Here is a 14111-nt window from a genome sequence, read left to right as displayed (position 1 = left end):
GCAGATCCAGCTATGAAACGTCATTTGTATGGATTCTTGTGGAGTTTAGGAATCTAGTACATGAGGGTAAATCACAATTATCGTCCTTGGTAGAGAGACCAAAAGAGGACAGCACAGATTTATGGTTTTCCACAATCTCTGCTTTGGAGAGTGTGGTAGCAGTATAGGTCTTATCATTGCTATTATTTTCTATGTCTACCTCTGATAATAAACATTGGATGTAAAACGTTTTGCAGACAAAAACAATGTTGTTTTGGGCTTTGTCTACTGGTACGACAACATATTTGTCATGTATAGTAGACAATGTTTTTGCTACATCACGGTCTTTGAAAAAGGATGTAGCCTTGGCACTCATTGACCTACTTAAAACTTTCATTCGTTTCAAAATTAAAGACCTCACGGCCTTAAACCACTCTGACAGAGAATCAATGTCTTCCTGTTCTCGTTTTACCCATTTTCTTGCATAATCCTCAACGGCATCCATAAGAACTAATTCCAATTTATGGAGCATGGTTCATGGTACTTGGGACCTTTAGAAAGGATATTACACAGAGATTCATTTTCGATGATGGTTAAATCTCCCGTAACGACACGACCAGAATGACCATATTTGAATGGAGAGTTAACAACAAAGAATATAAAGTATCCAAAATAATACACACAAAGTAACAAAAGTAAATGAGCAACTCAGACTCCACTAAAAACTGGAAGCACTGGTAGGGTAAGTGTCCTCTGCTTTTCTAAATAAGCCAAAGTTAACCAATGTCAATAACAACAACGTTGACAACACTAACGTCATGATATCACTAAATGTTGCAGTTGTATAAAACTAGTATTTTTGAATGTTTATAAGTTGCATGTTTCATAATCATGTAAAACTTACCAGTGATATTGCATGTATTAAGATAAATCAAAACTGCTAAAATAATGAGTGATTGTCAGGAGAATAAGCATTTTTCTTGCAAAGGCAGAATTTTTTCTATGATTAATGTATACAAACATCTTTAATGACTTTGAGCAAAACTATTCTTGAAAAATAGAAAGCAGGAAAGTCTACAGTTGGTTAGTTTGAAAATGTGATGGGAAGATGATTTGGTGACTTGGTGCATTATAAAATCGAAAAAAAAGAAATTGAATTTATTTATTTATTTTTGTTACACATTGATAAAACTAATGTGGAACCTTGTACCTACGTCTACTGGAACTGTCGTAATACTGGTGATGGTTTATAGATGACCTTTTATACAGTTTATGAGGACGACCTTGGCCTTTGACCTTGTGACTTTTATGAGGTTCAATAATATAATCTTCATCTGCAGTTCTGATGATTCCTCTCTGAAATTAAAAAAGAGTACAAATTGAGAGAAAGGAAACACACAATTTTCAGCACTTAAGCTCGTATCCTCTTTATGAAATCTTGCTGTCTCTTAAGTATAAGTATTTGTAAGAATCAGGCAATATGCAAAAAATCATGTCAAAAAACCACCGATCTGACAATAAAATTAATTTCACTTAAGGTTGTTTTCTCTATTTGAAAAGACCATCATTTGATCTCTGCATCACTGGATTTGCTCAGAGATTTTTAAACAGTATGTTAGAAAAAATGAGGTTTTGACAGAATTATTAGCCTTTGAAATATTCATTTTCAGTGCATTTCAATGAAACTATAACTCAATGCTCCAACATGATATGGAAAATCGTTCTGATGATGCAAATAGTCAAATTGAGCTTTCAAAAACGTGGTTTTTTACATACCATGTTTCACTCACTGCCTGATTCTTACAGAGACTGACACTTAATAACAATAATAGTCCCGCTGCAAAAACCTTTTACCACCAGTCAACATGTTCTAGAAATTTTCAAAGGATTAAGTATGTGTCTTGTTAGGGCAAGATCCATTGAAAAAAATGTTCATTTAAGCATGTTTACATGGATGCTAAGGAGGACAAAGAACCAAACTTAGCTGATCTCTTGTCCTTTCGTAGAAGGGAGCAAAAATAATTCCATTGGATCATTTACAAGTACATGTATAATTCATGTTTTCTTCTATTTTAAACTAAAACACATTTATAATTTGTCCAAAATATAAATTTTTGTCAAGAATTCATCAATTAATCGCATACAGCAATTGAAAAAATAATCAAGATTTTTTTTTTATTCAGTGCAGTGAACTTTGGTATCTATGACAGCAATTAAATATTACCTATCTAAATAATCAGAAGTACAACTTGACATGAAGAATTCAATTTTAGATTTATCTCCCCTTGGCAAACAAATGCATAAGAAAAGTTGTTCAAATAAGATATCCTTTACAGAAAATTTATGGTGTACATTTTGTCATTGCTCGGTGCATCAATTTCAAATGATGAATAGAAATTTATTATTGTTATATATCGTTAGTAGAAGTACCGAGACATACATCACTGCTTAATAGTACTTCAAACAAAACTTTTATTTTGAAGACGACTATCTGGTATTTTATATTGAACACCCTTATGATGATATGTTGTACTATTGGATGACCCATAGCATGGTATGGATTCATGGATTGGTAAGGTTGTTATTTGTCAGTGGAGTACTAATGAACGGTGAATGGAGAGATTGAAATTAAACAGAGTAAAACAAGAGGGACAAAGCCATACACATTTCCATTCAATAGCAACATACCTTACTAAGTAATTTTTCGCAGATTCTGTCAAGTGAATATATTTGCAGGTATCATCTTTTGCAGTTTCAAAATATGATTAACATGTAATAGTGTTTGCTAATACTGATTTTCGGGTTTATCTGTTCACTGGAAAAATTGGCACATGACGAAAATTAATACGTTTACAGTGTATAAAACCATTTGGGTCAATAGAAGCTGAGAAATCCATTATAAATGTATTAAGTATGGCCAACATGAAAATATTCTTAAGTGGTGTGGTAAGACAAGAAAAAGATTTTCTTAAAACCTCTTAAGGGATAACAATGTAAAAGTTATCATACCAAAGTCATTTTCGGTTTAAAAAAAGCTAAGAAATCGATCACAAAAGTTTTAACAGACAGACAGACAGAAATGTGATTTCAGTATAGCTCCTCTCTTTAAGTGGCTGTATAAATAAATAATTTATTTCAAAATTTACATATCTGATAGTCCACAAAACTAAACCTCAATAATTTTTATTTTTTTCATTTTTTGCTTATAATTCTATTATTTTCTTGTAAAAAGTCATAATTGGTACCAAGAAAGACATGCAAGCCTCTGAATGATGAAGACCTGGTCACAAGAAGATTTAAATTACAATGCATGTTGAAATTAATAACACAGAATTCTGTAAATCATGACATTGGATTTTACAATGATGAAATTGGCTGTAATTACCATAAATGGATAACCACAAGAAATTTTATTTTTGACCATTAAAGAAGCCAAAATGAGTACATTGAACACTATACTTTTGATGTTTTGTGTCTCTAAGATGATACTTTTTTGTAAAATATAAAATCTGGAATGTTTCTTTTTTTATATTTTTCACCAAATATAACATTATATTTACCCTACAAATATAAAAATTAAAACAATCATGTAGTGAAACCACTTGAAGCAGAGCTTAGAACATTGATGAACAAAGTAATATCAAAATCATGGATACAAATATTTGTTTGAAGGAAAAGCCATCCTTAGAGAACATTTTATGGTATTTGTTAAGACTTCAATGATAAAATTGAGCATGGAATAGAGAGGTTTTTATTGCAATTCCTTGCAACATATTCTCCCAATACAATGAATGAAAAAAAAAAAAAAATACAAAAAATGCAGCTTTAGTCTTTAAGTAATTAAAATAAGTTTTATTTTTTTAATCCTCACAGTTGGTAGAAAGTGTAAAAATACTACTGTATACTTGGCCATTTTTGTTAGGTGTTAACTTTGTTGTACTTTAGCTGGCTTTCTTAAAATGCCAAAATAAATTCAGGGTAATATTCAATATGAGCAATGCACCACTTAGCAGCTGCCAAAATCTAGAATCAGCTAATTTTTCCTACACTTATTTAGCCCTTAACTAAACAAATTTTCCACCAGCCATATAGTATTTGAAAAAAAAATTATGAGAAACAAACATTCTCAAAATTGGAAGATGATAGATGAGTGATCAGCTCTAATTTTCCATTCCATATTTTAAGGTATGCCAAAGTAAAAATACTATTTGAATGAGTTGCATCCCCATTTAATAATTAGACCATAATTTATAAACAATATGAAAACGAATTTAGACAGACTTACTGCATAAGTCCAATAACTGTTATCTAAAACAGAAGTCCGGAATTTGATTCTTTTCGGTAGTATAAATAATAATATGGTAATTAATCTAAATATCATCTCATATATCACAAAATTTTCAATGTCAATGATAAATCTAATATTCTAAATATGATAAGTTTTAAGATAATAAGGGTCTGCACAAAAAAAGGCAATTTAAAGATTATAAGGGATTCAGGGGCATTCAATACTAAGAATAAGCCAGCTTATTATTCTTATCAAAGTACCAAACTTAGGCCTACAGACCGATCACTATGTAAATTCTAGGGCTGTTACTAATGCCCTGTCGTGAAGAGGGATTATACACTCAGTTTTTATAGGACACTTATTTTTTTTTGTGGAATAAATCATCCTGTATTTAAACAGAAGGGGAGAGGGCATATCTAAAATTTAATATTTGAATAAATATACTTATTTAATACCATCAGCACTTTGAATGAACAGACCAATGGATTTAAATCAATATACAATGCAATATTCCAGGTTACTGCAATGCATGACAATCTTAAATCATAGACTCTTTTGCGGTAAGTTGATAAGCATTCTAAATATACACTTTAGGGAGGTAGGGCTTGGGTAGAACAAAAGAATTTTCCTCTCTGTATATCAAGCATGCTTCACGCAAGCTCATCGACTGTCCTACAGTTAGCACAAAATTGTCCATTGGTTTTTTTCTTCACATCATATTTCATATTACCCTGCAAACAGAGCATCATGGACAATGCTTCAAGAAACACTGACACTGTTAAAATTTTCAGAAGGATAAATAAAATTACAAATTTCGTGTAGTGACAGATCAAGAAATAAAAACAAATGGTGAAGAGCTGGGGCTGCTCCAGTGATTTGCAGTCTTTCTAATTGATCAACTAAACTTTTTAAGCTAAACGAGACCCCCTATATGTACCTATGTGGAGTACACTTATGATAGTCAAAAAAGCAATACCTCCACCCCATCCTATAAATGCCTTGCTACCAAGACAATCAGACAATAAACCAACCAATTCTATACGCTGTGTGCTTAGCACAATAACAGGTCAGTAGAACTTAAAATCTCCTACAATTGAGGTAAGCCATCTATCTGAGGCAGATGAAGTGTTCTTCCATTTAAGGAGGTAGACCTAGGGTAAGGGACACAACTCTGAAAAATCATTGGAACATTTGTATTCAACATTTTACATCAATCTTATGTAAGCATCAAAGTAACTTGGACTAATTTCATTCTTAGTCAAAGGAAAGCTTGAAAGGCTTTGATGAAATTGAATATGACATAAACATATCACTGATTTCAGGAGTTACGTCCCTTACCCTAGGTCTACCACCTTAAGATGCATTTTCAGTCGAATAGCACCAATAATGTTAAGAGCATGTGAACCTACATATTTGGATGCAAATGTTTTGTTTGATAGGAATTTTAAAACTTACACAGAATAGTTCAACAAGTGTTTAGGAGAAGTAAAAAAAAAAAACCAAAACAAACAAACACACAAAAAAAAACAAACTACATATTAATCACACTTCACTACACATAATTGCATCTTGCACTATATTCTAGTTTATAATTCAAATGTGAATGTAAATGTTTCTTTCCTTTTTTCTTCATCTTTCATTTGATCAGAAGCATATCGAACTTCACCAATACCCAAGCTCTTCGACTTAAAAAAACACAGAAGTTCTTAAGTTTCCTGACTTTGAACCACCCAGCTCTTTACAATTCGTACAATTTGATACTTATTCGCCTGTATGGTGTGTAAAATTAACTGCCGATTTATTTTATACCAAAGATTAATTGTGTCATTTTCGTCCATTAAACATAGATATATAGACAGTTTAAGTCCCATTTAAAAATCAAAAGACAACATCAAAGAAAGGATCAAAAGGACCACACCTTCTTTTAACCAGGTGTGTCAGACAGGTAAGGCCAATGTGATAAAGGTACGATGACCTGCTGTGAATTGAGATCATCTCGGGTCAAGATTTCGGTAATAAATGTCAAACTCTACTCAAGTTAAAGAATGAAGTTTTTCTCAAGTCCTCAACTTAATCCTTATATTGAGGGCTAATGATATTTCAATGGATATGTTTGCTACAATTATCGATTTGTGAAGGGAAAAATATTGATTGACAAGAAGGTGGACAATCATTAGATTGTTTTTAAGAAAGGATATTAATTTGTTATAAGGGGTGATTTTGACAAGTACCCCACAATATGTTTCAATACATCTATTATTTCAAATTTAAGTGACATAAAAAAATTGGATTTTACACAGCTTTATCAGATTAACCTAATTTTTCAGAGGGGTAACCAAAATATCATAAATTGGTTAATGGCAATTTCAGCATTCAAATAATTAGGGAGTCTCCTACAACAGTTTTTTAAGTCACTATTAAAAAGGGTTTGCTTGTATGCTATATTGTCTATTTGGTGTGCTTTGAGTGGTATGAACAGTTTGTTTATTAAGCTTTAGTAGTACAGTTTGTATGGTTCTCTTGAGTGGTACAGATTGTTTTGTGGACCTGAGTGGTACATTTTATATGTGTGCTTGGTGGTACAGATTGTTTGGTGCACTTGAGTGGTACAGTTTATTGGTGTGCTTGAGTGATTCAGTTTGTATAGTGTGCTGATGTGGTAGTTTGCAGGCACGTAGCTGAGGCCAAATTGAAGTGTAGGCAAAATTACGGCAGGGGGTCTGGCAAAATTAAGTGCAGGCAAAAGCTTTTTTTGCGTAAATACGTGCCTGGTTTGCTTGGTGTGTTAACCTGATACAAATTGTTTGGTGCACTTGAGTGGTACAGATTGTATAGTGTGCTTATGTGGTACAGTTTATTGGTGTGCTTGAGTGGTACAGTTTGTTTGGTGCACTTGAGTGGTACAGTTTATTGGTGTGCTTGAGTGGTACAGATTGTATAGTGTGCTTATGTGGTAGTTTGTTTGGTGTGATAACCTGGTACAGTTTGTATGGTGGACTTTAGTGGTACAAAATGATTGGTGTGCTAGAATGTGAGTTCATTTTTCCTCTACAGGTAATCCAGTTTCCTATTAACGCTGAACCCTGCCACTGTAAGTTGCTCAAGTTATCTGATTGATAGGTTCTGACACTAGTCTTGTAGAAATCTGGGAATTCTAATACAAGTGTTAAGAAATTCTGTCTTTAGCAAGAGTGGAAGAAATCTAAGATTTTCAAACTGCTGAGTGTAACTGCCTATTTCTACCCCAAATTGCTGCAATTTACTTGAAAAAACTGTAGTTAAACTTACAAAGGATATCCCCCGCCACCCACATAATTTAATGCCAATTTGAGTCACTGAAGCTTAATAGTCAAATGTTATAATGAAAAAGCTATTCAAGGACACAATAAGGTATAAGAAGGATTTCTAAATAAAAAATTTCATCTTTTTTTAAGTTTATGGTATTCACAATTCGTTGTAAGTACAAGACCGAAATAAATGTAATGATTTTTCCGTCAGAGAGAAATTCCCTCATCAAAACCTAAGCAGTTTGGGTTACCTTAACTTTATAAGTTATCTAAAATTATAGAAAACTGTTTTTCTATAAGTATGCTTGTTATGTAAATGTCTATGATAATTTTGAATGGGAAAACACTGTTAGAAAACCAAAAATGCACGATCTAAGCAAATGTAAAACATTCCATAATACATGTACACATTTTTTTAATTAAAACAATGTACCATTAGATACCTATTATTTCAAAAAGTATACCGTTTTCTTCCATAAAATGATGACAAACAATTACAATCAAGTCTTTACATGTACCAGACATGATATGATATGTGCCCCATATGGTATGCCTATATCGAAGAACAAAGAAGTTACAGCATGGACAGACAGACAGACAGAGTGATTCCTTAATACCCCCTGAACTTTTTTCACAGGGGGTATCATAAACAAATTACCTACATTCTAGGAAATTACTGTCATTATTTCCCACAACAGGAGACAGACAGGGTCAATTCAAACTTCCTTTCTAGTATACAGCTGAATTCTTCAAAGCAGATATGCAATGTCAAACATGATTTGTGACATGATAATGTACTTTAAAAATCAGTCAGCTTTTTTCATATATTTCTTACAGCAATGAGCAAATTGAATTTGACAACTTTCTTGATTTCTATCATAACACATTGCATTATTTATGTTTTATAGCGCATACAACAAAGATGTTCAGGGGATACAATTGGTATTACCTTAAATTAAATGAAAATCATCTGAATCTTCTGGATAGGAAACAGCAACTCAAAAGACATTGATTGAAAGTTTAAATCACTCAACATGTTAATTCAATTATTCAGACAACTACACTAGAAAGCTAATCAGGTAATTGTCATTTAATCTAGGGAAAGCCAACTCAATTCCCTGAAGTTACCTATATCATTCGCTGTAACAAAGTCAAGGTGGAACAAATAATGGACAAGGTGTACATTTCAAAATGGTATGATTTACTGCCCTAAACGTTTTTCTCTGACAATAAAATAACCACTAATTCAACTAATAGTAATTTATTGATACTTGAAAGAAAAGATGAAGTTAAAATCCATCAAAAATATTATGTAGTCTTGAAGGAAACAACTTTTGTTATGGTACTTCTGATAAGATTTATACATTCCATTTAAATAATTATATATAGAGCAAGAATTGATTTAGAAGGGCAATTGAGAAAAATAAAAAGTAGCTGCTGTCAGTAAAAATGTTTTTAACCCAATTAGATAGCTGGAATCAAACAAATTGGTCTTATGAATTTAATATCTAGATCTTTATCTCTCAGTCTATTATATTGTATTTGTGATTGTGGTCTTAAAACTTTTTTTGGATAAAGTTCATTTCATGATACAAATGCACATGTATATCAACACTTATTTACAGTCCATGCAATGATGATGTCAGGAGATACAGCTGGGGTAATTATTTAACTGGACAAATTGAGAAGATGACTTAAACTTCTCATCCTTCAATAGGTATTTAAATACCATTCTATGTAAGAATCAGGCAATGGGTAGCACATCATTTTTCTTATTTTGGTTGTCATTGCCTCAAATATATACAATAGATCGAGATAACAACAGAAAATCTACTTAAATTTATCCTACAGCATCTGTAACATAGATATTGTTTCACTGTTTAAAAAGGAAAAGTGTGATGGGGAAATTTTCCTGCCATTTTAACTAAATATGACCTATATATATCATGAAAAGGTAAACTTTAAAAATACTTATTGTTATTTCTGGAGGTTATGATTTACAAATAATTGAATTATACAAAAAAAATCTCTGTGTTTTCTTCTTCACTGGCCATAATTTACACACATTTTGCCTGATTCTTAGATAAAGAAGTATTTAAATCTGTGTCTGATAAAAAAAAGTTTGAATATCTGTTTTAATGGTCCAGTTAACAACTCAATGCAGGTGATTTTTATTCAACCAAGGGAAAACTCCATCCTCTGAACATTATAATTGTATGTGCTATAAAAATTTGCTAACTACTTTTTAACTTTAGACCTTGTTGAAAGATGAAGCAAATTCAAACAGAACACTGCTTGAAAATCTTTCCAATGGGTGCCCTTTACTTTTATAGGCAGTACAAGAAAACTGGCTAATTTACTTTATTCTACTTACAATTCCATCACAGACAGACAGTGCTGCTCTTCCGCTACGATGAGATCGTACTTTTCCAGAGAAGTGACATCGTGTTTCATCCCACGGCTTCTCCTGAGATCGTATCAATGTATCTATGTGTGATTTAATGTAGTTGTGACGATGATACACCTTGAATCCAGGTGCTAAAAGATCTTTTTCTTCTTCGAGATCAATCTGGAATGTTTGACCAAACCCAGTGATATTTACAAACAGGTAATGTGATGATGACTGAACTGACGATATGCTCCGTCTGTGAAGAATATGAGAATGTGAAAGTTCATGTGAGACTAAATTTCCATCTCTATCCACAACCAATGGATTCACAATCTCTACATCTGAAACAAAAAAAAACAAAAACAAAAAATCAGATCAATAGAGATGTTAGTCAAGTTCCTATAAAGTTTGAATATATACTATGAAATTGTTATTGGTCTTTGCAAACCACAAACTTTGGTTCCAAACAAAAAGGAAATTTCTCATTCATTGTATGATGGAGTCATCAAATCCATGAACTGAGTGACATCAGGTGCCCTAGAAGTGCAAGCATGTCCTGCTTGCTCTGCCAGCAGCATTTAACCAAGAAAACTACTACATGTACTTGCAAATGTTCTAAAAAACAAAAAGAGACACAGAAGTATTATATCCTCCTGCAGCTGAGATGAATAAAGTTTCAGACATTGAGGTACAGGCTAATAACTAAAAAAATTCATAAATGTCCACAAATAAGTTTAATTACCAGGCGCAGATCCAAGGACGGGCATGCCAGGCGCATGCCTCCTATAAATCGGTAAGAAAAAAAATGTTTGCATGAAATCTTAATTTTTCACCACAAGTTTCACCCCGTAATATTTTTTGCCTTGCTTTGCACGACATTTAATATAATAAAACTCAAATCCTGGATCCACCCTAGATTACCTCCCATTGAAATAGTTTACCAAGAATGTTTACTATGTGCCTATTTTAAGGCAGACCACAGCTATGATTTGAAGTTTTATTAAAAATAATTGATACAAAGATGAAGTTGTCATCTTGTGCCACACAGATGAACAGACAGCAATGTATATTAAGTTTAATACTGACTAGGTTATGTATTACCCATAATCATTCATAAGGCTAATTAAAAGAATCAATAAATATTACTCCCTCCTCAAACTTCTTATCTTCAATCTCATTGTACAGAAAACTAATCAAATTTCTTAATTAAAAATGAGCCAGACACCAATGTATCAAACGTAAAAAAGACCTCACAGTGTGGACCTCATACAAAGTATTGTGAAGCACTACTGAATAATATAATTAACCTGCTACAAATCTGTATACTTCATAAATTGATTAAAAGAATCCTAATAAGCCAATTTCAATACATGTCTCTGAAAACAGATTTCAAAATTTAGCAAATAATCACGTAGTAGTGAAACTAGTACACTAATCATATAGCACTTAAGTCAGCTAGAAAATCTCAAAAACGACCAAATACATGTGTAATTGAAAGAATGACGTGTGTGTGGCCGGGAAGTCTAAATCCCGACCAACAATTTAACTATGAATATATACCGTAACAATCCCTTTACGTTACTCATTTCGGAATTACACGCTTAACATCCAGCTGGGAAAAGTATTTTCAATGCTGACTAGATTTTAAGGGTTTTGGATACAAAAAGCTGTGAATTGAATCCCATCTCTATTAAAGTATATACCCTACAAAAGGGGAATTAAAATTTCCTTTTAAAACCATGTATCAGGAGGTTATGGGACTTGTATGCTCTTATCAATGAGATACGCTATCAAACATTAAATTGGTTGTATTCATAGCCGATACTAGCCCTTTTAATTATAAGATAGGTGTGCAATACTCTTGAATGGTTTAAAACATTTCTTAATGATAAAATTGAAAAGTCTATTGAGTTGCATTGTATGACTGAATTGAACTTTGTCATTGAAAAAAAAGACTTATATATATTTCTTTAAATTCAATCTAATTTTTTTTCTTTGTAAGATCAAAAACATCTATTGATAACAACAAATTATTACATCACCTTTGTAAAAGCTTCTGCAAGGGCAAATATCATATATATCTTTGTCAGTGGAAAACCTTTTGAAAGGTAATTTTAATGCCAAAAATTGAAATTTTACATTTTTACAACCTGATATTTAAATAGAGTTGTACTCATTAATAATTCAATCTTGGGAGGTCATCAATGAACACATGTTTACCCATTAACCTCAAAACCTATAGGACCTGTACTGGATGATTTTAACATCATGAAAGGCACAAAGACTCAATCGTATATCACAGGAAAGTGTAAATTGTTATAGTCACGTACCAAGTGTTTTGCCTAAAGGACTTACTAGCATATATTACCGGAGAAAAGGTTGTTTTATTTATTCTGAAGTAGCATTACTTAGTTACAAAAGGACAAGGAAAATCTCACGTAATATTTGGCTTCAAAAAATTTGGAGCTACATGACAAATATTGTGATGCATTTACTGATGATGAGAAGGAGTGAGGTTGTTAAACAAGGTTTTTGGAAAGTTATCTTAACCTTGAAAAAATAATCAAATCTGTCACCATTGTGCTCAATTCTCGCACGTGCTAATATTTTTTTGAAATTTGTATTTTTATCTGAGAACAAAATTTACTCAATAACTCAAGAATGAAGGAACTTAAACCATTAGACACTAACAGGCTCTTTGTACAATAAATTCAGTTCAAATTTAAAACATTGCATAATTGTCTGATGGGTATTTTTCCAACATCTCTATTAAACTTTTGTTAAATTAAAAAAAAGAATTGCATCACACAGACAAACTGACAGGAAAAAGGCTACCATGCATGCATATCCTTGTATCTCATAATAGGGATACAATTTGCAACTTAGTGTCCCTTCTCCTTTGTTAAATTCATTCATTATATTGATTTTACCAGGATATCATGAAGTGTTTGACAAAGTTACCAGTCACATCTTAGTTCAAAGTAACTAAGTTCATTTTCTATTTGACAAGATTGCAAATACATGTATCTAGTGATGATATAGTCTGGAGTGTCCTTAGTCATAAGTATGAAATTTTATCATGTTGCTAAAAAAAAAAAAAAAAAAGAAAAAAAAAATCCTTGTCAAATTCAAATTAAATATTTATGATAAAGACAAATGTTAGAGAAAATATATACCTTTATCCCTTGACTAGACTTGGGTCTTAAAATTCACTTTTTTCTAGGTTTTATTGTTGAATATTGGTCCAGAGTCAAAATAAACTGTTTTCTAAAAGTAAGGGGTGATATTTTGTGCCAGGTATTACCTAGGAGTGAATTGACTGATCGTCATAAAATTTGGTATAATGTCCAACCATAATGTGTTGATGTACACTCAAATGAGATTTTCATGACTGAAACTCATTCGAACAAAAAGTTAAAATGTTTTATCTTGTAAAATTTAAATGCATCTTGAACTTAGATAGAACATGATCTTAATTGGATTATAATTATTAATGGAGCTCAACACTATAAAAGTGTTCAATAAATTTGTTCCCATGATGAAAAATGTCCAAATAGACATTAAACAGAAAATAGCAACTGACACACAGTTAGTATATATAGGCCAACATCAATTTTATGGACCAAACAATGAAACATTAAGTACATAAAAATCAAACTCTAAATTTGAAAATGGAAAGTGTCTTACTCTTTGTTAAGTCTGACCTTATTTTAAGGATACAGACAGTTTGAACTGAACTTGACCCCAGAGAAAGTTGACCTTGTCTTTTTAAACAAAACTGGGAGTGTTGAAAAACCAAAAGTGGTTAGTTGCTTCCTTTTATTCATACCATATCTTTTACTTACATATAACAGATCCTAAATCCATTGTAAATAATACAAACTTTAACCACCGAAAATAACATCTTAATTAGTAGTTCCTTCTTTTTTTTCAAATGACAGTTACACACCCCTTACTGTGCTTCACAATAGGAGAACTGTCAAACTACATATATTTTTTTTTAAATTTGAGAATGACCACAATCTCAATTACCAATCAAATTTGGGTACTAGTGATGATTACACTGGTGTAACCTATTAAAGGTTCTTTCATCTATTATGGTTGTGGTGTAATCCTAGAAGCTTTAGGAAGTGTTTGTGGCGATTTGGTTAAGGGAATGGTAGAAAGT

At 32.0% G+C, this 14111-nt stretch overlaps 1 protein-coding gene across 2 annotated transcripts in view; it reads right to left on the bottom strand.

Moving 5' to 3' along the window:
- Positions 1 to 14111, bottom strand: part of LOC148617055 (A disintegrin and metalloproteinase with thrombospondin motifs 18-like) — a 69502-nt gene that overhangs the window by 28949 nt on the left and 26442 nt on the right. For both annotated transcript variants that reach the window (XM_088584341.1, XM_088584342.1), the window contains exons 3-4: positions 9929 to 10284; positions 1194 to 1335 (exon numbers count right to left, since the gene is read on the bottom strand). In XM_088584341.1, coding sequence (XP_088440467.1) covers positions 1194 to 1335; positions 9929 to 10284 — 498 coding nt within the window. The remainder of the gene's footprint in view (positions 1 to 1193; positions 1336 to 9928; positions 10285 to 14111) is intronic.

Source organism: Perna viridis, chromosome 5 (assembly GCF_037379345.1).
Source record: "Perna viridis isolate PV_CMFRI_1.1 ecotype Kerala chromosome 5, ASM3737934v1, whole genome shotgun sequence".
NCBI classification, from domain to species: domain Eukaryota; kingdom Metazoa; phylum Mollusca; class Bivalvia; order Mytilida; family Mytilidae; genus Perna; species Perna viridis.
Note: the sequence above shows the minus strand (reverse complement) of the source record. Positions and strands in the feature narration are given on the sequence as shown.